General features: G+C 40.9%; 1 protein-coding gene across 2 annotated transcripts; it reads left to right on the top strand.

Moving 5' to 3' along the window:
- The first annotated feature begins 3,758 nt into the window (after positions 1-3,758).
- LOC139412033 (alpha-ketoglutarate dehydrogenase component 4-like) lies at positions 3,759-6,382 on the top strand. Of its 2 annotated transcripts, none has more exons than XM_071158818.1 (5): positions 3,759-4,086; positions 4,374-4,466; positions 5,028-5,091; positions 5,762-5,955; positions 6,227-6,382. In XM_071158818.1, the coding sequence occupies exons 2-5, from the start codon at positions 4,416-4,418 to the stop codon at positions 6,242-6,244; spliced, it is 327 nt and encodes a 108-aa protein (XP_071014919.1). In that variant the 5' UTR covers positions 3,759-4,086; positions 4,374-4,415; the 3' UTR covers positions 6,245-6,382. The 2 variants fall into 2 exon arrangements, with proteins under 2 accessions (XP_071014919.1, XP_071014918.1); XM_071158817.1 differs by having other exon boundaries at positions 3,848-4,086; positions 4,374-4,520.
- Positions 6,383-7,374: the final 992 nt, after the last annotated feature.

Below are 7,374 nucleotides of genomic sequence, written 5' to 3'. Positions count from 1 at the left end.
TCCTAGAGCTGGCCGTCTGAGCAAACTGAGGAGAAGGGCCTTGGTCAGGGAGGTGACCAAGAACCCGATGGTCACTCTGACAGAGCTCTAGAGTTAATCTGTGGAGATGGGATAAACTTCCAGAAGGACACCCATCTCTGCAGCACTCCACCAATCAGGCCTTTATGGTAGAGTGGCCAGACGGAAGCCACTCCTCAGTAAAAGGCACATGACAGCCCACTTGGAGTTTGCCAAAGGGCACTTAAAGACTCTCAGACCATGAGACACAAGATTCTCTGGTCTGATGAAACCAAGATTGAACGATTTAGCCTGAATGCCAAGTGTCACGTCTGGAGGAAACCTGGCACCATCCCTATGGTGAAGCATGGTGGTGGCAGCATCATGCTGTGGGGATGTTTTTCAGGGACTGGGAGACCAGGCAGAATTGAGGAAAAGATGAATGCAGTAAAGTACAGAGAGATCATTGATGAAAACCTGCTCCAGAGCTCTCAGGGCCTCAGACTGGGGCAAAGGTTCACCTGCCAACAGGACAAGGACACAGCCATTACCACGCATGAGTGGCTTCGGGGCAAGTCTCTGAATGTCGTTGAGGGGCTCAGCCAGAGCCCGGTCTTGAACCCGATCAAACATCTCTAGAGAGACCTGAAAATAGCTGTGCAGCAACAATCCCCATCCAACCTGACAGAGCTTGAGAGGATCTGCAGAGAAGAATGGGAGAAACTCCCCAAATACAGGTGTGTCAAGCTTGTAGCGTCATACCCAAGAAGACTTGAGGTTGTAATCACTGCCAAAGGTGCTTCAACAAAGTACAGAGTAAATGGTCTGAATACTTATTTAAATGTGATATTTTATTTGTATGAATTAGCATAAGTCTAAAACCTGTTTTTGCTTTGTCACGATGGGGTAAGGTGTGTAGATTGACTAGGGGAAAAAATATTTAATATTTTGTCGAAAAATTAAAGGGTCTGAATATTTTCCGAAGGCACTATATACCATTTCCACAACACGAAGACAGATCCAGCTCAGAGGGCCAACTCGTAAGCTCCAATAGCAGCAGATTTGAATATAGAATGGAAAATGAATGTGTTTCAGTAAAAACATGCTAGTGCGTCGAATCGTATCTCATCGAACCGAAACGCAGATGATTTCCTCTAAAAGACTCTGCATGGTCAATCTTCATCTTCATTCATTTGCCGTACATCATTCATGGGATGCAGTATCCAGCCAGTTATGGCTAGCTATCTACACTGAACAAAAATATAAACGCAACATGTGAAGTGTTGGTTCCATGTTTCATAAACTGAAATCAAATGTCCCATAAATGTTCCATACACACCTTATTTCTCGCACATGTGTGTATAGCGTTGTGTGGGCGAGCGATTTGCTGATGTCGCCGTTGTGAAAAGAGTGCCCCATGGTGGCGGTGGAGTTATAGTACGGACAGGCATAAACTATGGACAACCATCACAATTGCGTTTTATCAATGGCAATGTGAATGCACAGAAATACCGTGACGAGATCCTGAGACCCATTGTGCGGCCCATTTTTTAAAAAGGTATCTGTATTCCCAGTCATGTGAAATCCATAAATTAGGGCCTAAGGAATTTATTTCAATTGACTGATTTCCTTATATGAACTGTAACTCAGTAAAATCTTTATATGTTTTGTTCATTATAGCTAGCTAAAAAACATCTGGCACAGGCTGGCTCTCATACATTAATGCTAGTTAGCTACTAAACAAGCCTTGAATTTTTGACTACTTGGTTCTTTTTTCTGCTCTACCTTGTCATTATTTGAGTCGGCTGAGAGACACATGCAAAGAATGACAAAATTACACAATTATGAGTCGCAATAATATTTCCAAAAATATATCATGACTTGAGTGTCAAGTCTACAGGAAATATTTTGTACTTCTGCAGTAATTAGAATGGTAGAGACCGTGGCCGATTAGTTTGTACCGCACCTACTGGCAGAGCCATACTCCTGTGGTTTCATCATGCATCATTTATTTTCCATAATTTCAATAGAATAACTATTATATTTCAAACCGATGATTAGTAGATTTATTCATAACTCAAGTTAAGGTCAATACAAAATGCAGTGCAACTGCAGTACAAATGTCCATCTCTGAAGCAGTGTATTATGTATGTGTTTTACATTACTGTGATATCAACACTTTGTTCCTTCTCTCTCACTACAGCTTCTGATAACTGTACATATGCTTAAACAATGTTACAATTACTTTTCCTTCCATGCTGACTACTCATTCCTCAGAGATGGGAATGTCCTCCAACGTCATGGCGATGGCTCTCAGTTTGGTGGTCATCTCGCCAGTTCACTTTACTGGCAATGATGATCCCCTGGAGAAAACATCACAACATGATTTTGACATAACAAAAACAGGTAATATGCTGTCATTCTCTTTGCACTAAGACTGTGTCCCAATGATATCCTCTTCCTCCCGAAGTGTGCAGGAAGTCTTTACTGGTTTGAAAGGAAACGACTGGTATAAGAAATATGGTGGAAATTCCCACTAGCCCATGACTCCACCAATCCAATGCTTTTAGACTTGTGAGAAGAAGTGAATGAGTGCACACTTCAGAAAAAAGAGATTGGGACACATCTTAAGAATAAAAATAAATGTATTCTTAAAGATAGAAAAATGCCCATTTACCCGCAGGACATTCTGTGTGATGGTGGCCATCTTCTGGTATTTCTCTCGGTGAGACTGGCCTTTCTGCAGGATGTTTCTGTACTTTGCCTCGGGGAGGCTCCCTCTTCAACTCGTCCATCTTCTCATGAGTGAGACGCTTTGGATCTGCAGAGGAGAAAAATAAAATGCAAACGATTTAAATATGTTTGAAGGAGTTTCATTTTTTTATTCAGTTCTCTGCTCCACCTGAACTACAGGGCAAAGTATGAAAACATGAACTAAAAGGTGATTGAATATCTTCAATAACATTTAGTGAATTCCTATATATCCTCCATGGTAAAGCATCCATAGTGTGGATGATGAAATACCTAGCCTATGCTTTTTGTAGGTCTGTGATTTGGTCCTGAAGCTCATATGATTCCTGTTGACAAAGCAAACAAGAGGTCAGAAATAACATTCCATAAATCCACAACAGTTGGTAACACAATACAGCAGCAGAACCAAGCCAATGACCATTTTTATGATGAAAGCAATAAACATTCTGTTCTAATTTATAAAGCTGTTAGTTACGGTCACACAGATTGGTGAAAACATCCATTGTCCAACCATATTGATAACAGATGCACCCACCTGCTGAAGTGTCTTCATCTTTGAACAAAGGTCTAGGCTACGATTGGTCAGTTCCCTCATTGCTCTGGGGAAAAAAAATACAGGCCCCACTCTATACATCAAGTTATGCTTAAAACATGCATTTACATGTTTTTTTCCATTGGCAGGTGCAGTGTAATTACAACATCAGTGGGTAAACAACTGATACTCATTTCTGGTTTGTGTGACTGACATTTTTGACAAACAATGCAAACGCATTGAAATCTATCCCAAAGTAGATGGGTAGTGCTAATATTTGTTTTCCTTCTCAAAGCCAGTTTAGGAGGAGCTGTTTGATTCCAATAAGACAGTCGTTGTGTCAAATTGCACCCTATTCCCTATATAGTCCATGTTAGGCTGTATGATAGGCTCTTGGTTTCGACCTTTGAATGTACCGCTCGGAAGTTACCACTAATCACGTGACCAGATAATTATTCAGCAACCCCCCGCCCCCTTCAGCAATCTCTAGGCTGACTGAAAGATAGATATGAAGGTTAAATGCCTTTGCTAGCTGCGTTTGGTTCACCATTGTCTATAGTGCTTATTTTAACATGTAAAACGAGGTTCATTTTCAATGGGCACTGAATAGCTCAAATTGGTTGATGGAATTTGTCTGCTACCAGCATTTTGTCCGATTAAGAACGGTTTTCTTGTGCTATTCTTAGAAATCAACTCGGTGCAAACAAACGTCATGGTTTGACAGTATGGCCTGGGAAACTGACCTGAACGTTTATTTTGTTTTCGAATAATATAACCTACTTTCAGCTGACAGCATCAAGCCGAAGGTAAGACATTGTATGTTACAATTAACTCAACTTTTTAAGACATTAGATCTGATCTGGCCGGGTTTGAAATTCGTATACATGTCTAAGATATGTTTTATTGTGTATTTTACTCTGAATGGGATGGTGTTATCCTCCGATGCCCCATTAGCTTTTTGATAGCTCACATTAGCATCCATGCAGTAGAATGTCTCCTATCACATACCGTTGTTCTAAACCTATGGTTTATATACTGCGGACATAGTCATTTTCCATTTTCACATGACAACTCCCTCTTCTGGTACTTTTAGGAACTGAGGATTGTTTTCACCCGGAAGAAGACCCGCGAGGACATGGGTGGCAAAGTCAGTAGCACAATGGCTGCAGTTGGACGGGTGGTACAGGTACGCTTGTCAAACTTGGATATTTATCGCTCTGCAACAACACTTGTAACTCAAGTGAGTACTTTTAAAAGTTCAATAGTCAATGCAAGTTGCGATTTCCAAGGTCAGAAGTCAACGACATTTGTTTTCGCTTTGTTTTTGCTGTGCATCCCCAAACTAACGAGCTAGCTACCCATGCTAATGCCCTTGTTGGTCTGCATGTAATTCAAAAGCTTGAGCACGTAGCTAGCTACTAACTATCATGTACATGTTCGTAAAAGTTGACTTACTCAGTTCAAACGAACTAATGCCATGTTAACTGCCATACACGGTTAGTCGTTGAACTAAGGCTAGAAATAGCACGTTCGCTGATCAGTAGTTCTCCCTGTCAGTGTCTACTCTAGCTACCCAACTTATCTGGCAGTTTATTCAAGGCAATGATAAACATTTTGTTCGCCTACTGCTATATGGTATTGCTTTCAATTCATAGCAATAAGCAATATAGATAGGATTGTCTGGCTGCAAAAGAGAAGTCTTGAAGTGATTGAGTAACTTGTCTGTTTTCATTCGACTACCTTTCAGGCTGTGAAACCTCATGCTCCGCTAATGAAGTTTCCCAGCAGAGAGGGGGTCCCAAGGCTGAGTGGTGAGTAAGAACTTGCCAGTGTGATGTTGCACTAACTATTGTTATTTTTTTCGTCCATGGGTAGTGCTAATGGGTAGTGTTGTTGGAAAACCTGGGTATTGTTTTCAGGCGCTTTTCAAATCAAAGATGGAAACACTGACTTGTTTTCCCTTTTGTCAACCCCAGTGTATTTTAGTAAGAGGTTGTTTTAGTCCTTTCCAATTTCATTATAAAATAGTGCTATGAGTAATGAATAAAATAACATAAAACACAAAGGATGTCCAGTGTTTCACCTATGTGCATTTAGCAGCGGTGCACTGGATGGTAACTTTCAGTGTATACTTAAATGACTAAAACCAGAAAGTATTCAGAAAGGATAATGGAGTAATATTTTTTAAATAAGAATCCCTGAGAACGAACAATCTGAAATTCCAAATATAGTATGGCATGGGGCCCCCATTGATTTTGAGTCACTCTGATAGAATAAGCCATGGCAAAATGTGTGTAATTGCAGGAAATTTGATTTGAGACTGCTATTTTTATTCCACCCCCCCCCACACACACACACACTAAATTTGCCACTGCTGGAAATATTTGTAGGATAAACACTGGATGTCTAAAACAATAACATCACTGATTTAAAGCTACCTATTCGGCTAATGTTTTAAAACAACCTTTTCCTCTGTTTCAGTCCAAGAGACTCTTAAAACATTAGCAGTCAGCTCTCCAAGTTCACCTCCAGTTGTAGCACCGCCGCTGTTATCGAGACCCCCCAGACCTGTCACTCTACTCTCTGGAACCCCAGACAGTGTGGCCACAGTGAAGGAACTCCCCCAGAGATACCGCAGGAGGGCATTGGAAACAGACGAGATGGACTATATTCAGGTGAGTGCCTAGCTGGGGCACTGAAGAAGTGCTGTAATTCTTTTTTTTTAAGTGTTCATACAAATACTGAAAGGGGTGATATTTTTGTGACATGCAGTTACACTCATGGGTTGGGCCTGTACTTTAATTAGATCTCTGCTTTTGGTTTACCCCATAGTTTTAGAGAAGGCATTCTGAGTACTCAAAGTGCATTAACTGTTGTTACCCGAGTCTTGCAATACAGGGAAGATCTCACTAACCACCAACTCTTTTGTTTTCTTATCTTTTCCAGCGTGGTGGACCAGAGTGATAAGTCCTTACCTGTGGAAATCAGTTTGTGTTTTTGCCTAATTTTGTTCCCCAACAAGAGAGGACCTGCTGCCACACCTCAGACACAGAATAATACTATAATAACTGAAACTGTACAAATAAAGTATATTTTTAAAGATGTGATTGTGTAGATATTTATTTCAATGGACATTTTTAATTTAATTGTCTTGGAAGAAAAGCAATTACAATAAATCTCTATCACCATTTATTTGTTCAGCACCCACCTCATTCAGTGCCCATTATTTCACACCTTCACTTAATTAAATCCTTTAAGGTTGATGTGAATGTTGGCATGATCCACTGTACATTAGTTTTTAATTGACCAGTAAGTTTTCCCATCTCTACACTATTGTTGTCCATATCCAAAGGTGCTTTCTTAGTTGCACATTTTGCTCTGCATTTTTATGATACCACATCCAAACAAGGACCAGACTGAATTTCACCCCTAGAATGAAGAAAATCAAGGGCTCTTTTCTTTCCTTTCCCCTTCAGTCAGGGTTGGCATTATGGGCGGGCCTTAGGGGCCTGGCCCGCCCTACCGTACATCCTTGCCCGTCCAAAATAATTTATTTGACCGTAAGACGCATCAATGTCAGATGAAACATCTGTGTGAGTGAAGTGGTGCCTCTCAGTATCTGTAGACCATGTATCTGATGTCTTGACAAAAAGATTATGGCATGTCACACTATACAGCGTCAGATACATGTACTACATATAGTGAGACAGAGGGGTGCTGTTTCGCGCACTAGTTTCAGCAGGGGTGGTGAAGCGAAAGGACTTGCGCTCCAACCAACTTTGGGACAAAGACTCACATTGTTAGGGTGGAGACATGAGCATCTGGTCATTATATACAGATCTCTGGTTTCAGCTACTTGCGAATTGGAAAGGAAAGTTGGCAGGGGCACAGTGCACTGTTCGGATGCTGGCTTCCTCTAGAGTAAATGGATGTTTTGCCAAAATTATGTAATTACTTCTAAATAATACATTCAAAACACTTCACCAGGGAGCATGACTTAGCCACAGAGGATCATTAGCTTCTTATAAAAAATGCCTATTTGGGAAGCCTCCAATTTGGGTTGCGTGAGTGGCAATAGAACTAGCTGAGTTGCA

Source organism: Oncorhynchus clarkii, chromosome 6 (assembly GCF_045791955.1).
Source record: "Oncorhynchus clarkii lewisi isolate Uvic-CL-2024 chromosome 6, UVic_Ocla_1.0, whole genome shotgun sequence".
In the NCBI taxonomy this organism is placed as follows: Eukaryota; Metazoa; Chordata; class Actinopteri; order Salmoniformes; family Salmonidae; genus Oncorhynchus; species Oncorhynchus clarkii.
This window is presented reverse-complemented; position numbering and strand designations above follow the sequence as displayed.

Excerpts from the sequence above, each read along its gene's own strand:
- LOC139412033 (XM_071158817.1), top strand. The coding sequence starts at position 4,416 with ATGGGTGGCAAAGTCAGTAGCACAATGGCTGCAGTTGGACGGGTGGTA. Across the intron at positions 4,521-5,027 it reads CAACAACACTTGTAACTCAA|GCTGTGAAACCTCATGCTCC; the intron begins GTGAGTACTTTT and ends ACTACCTTTCAG. Across the intron at positions 5,092-5,761 it reads GGGGGTCCCAAGGCTGAGTG|TCCAAGAGACTCTTAAAACA; the intron begins GTGAGTAAGAAC and ends CCTCTGTTTCAG.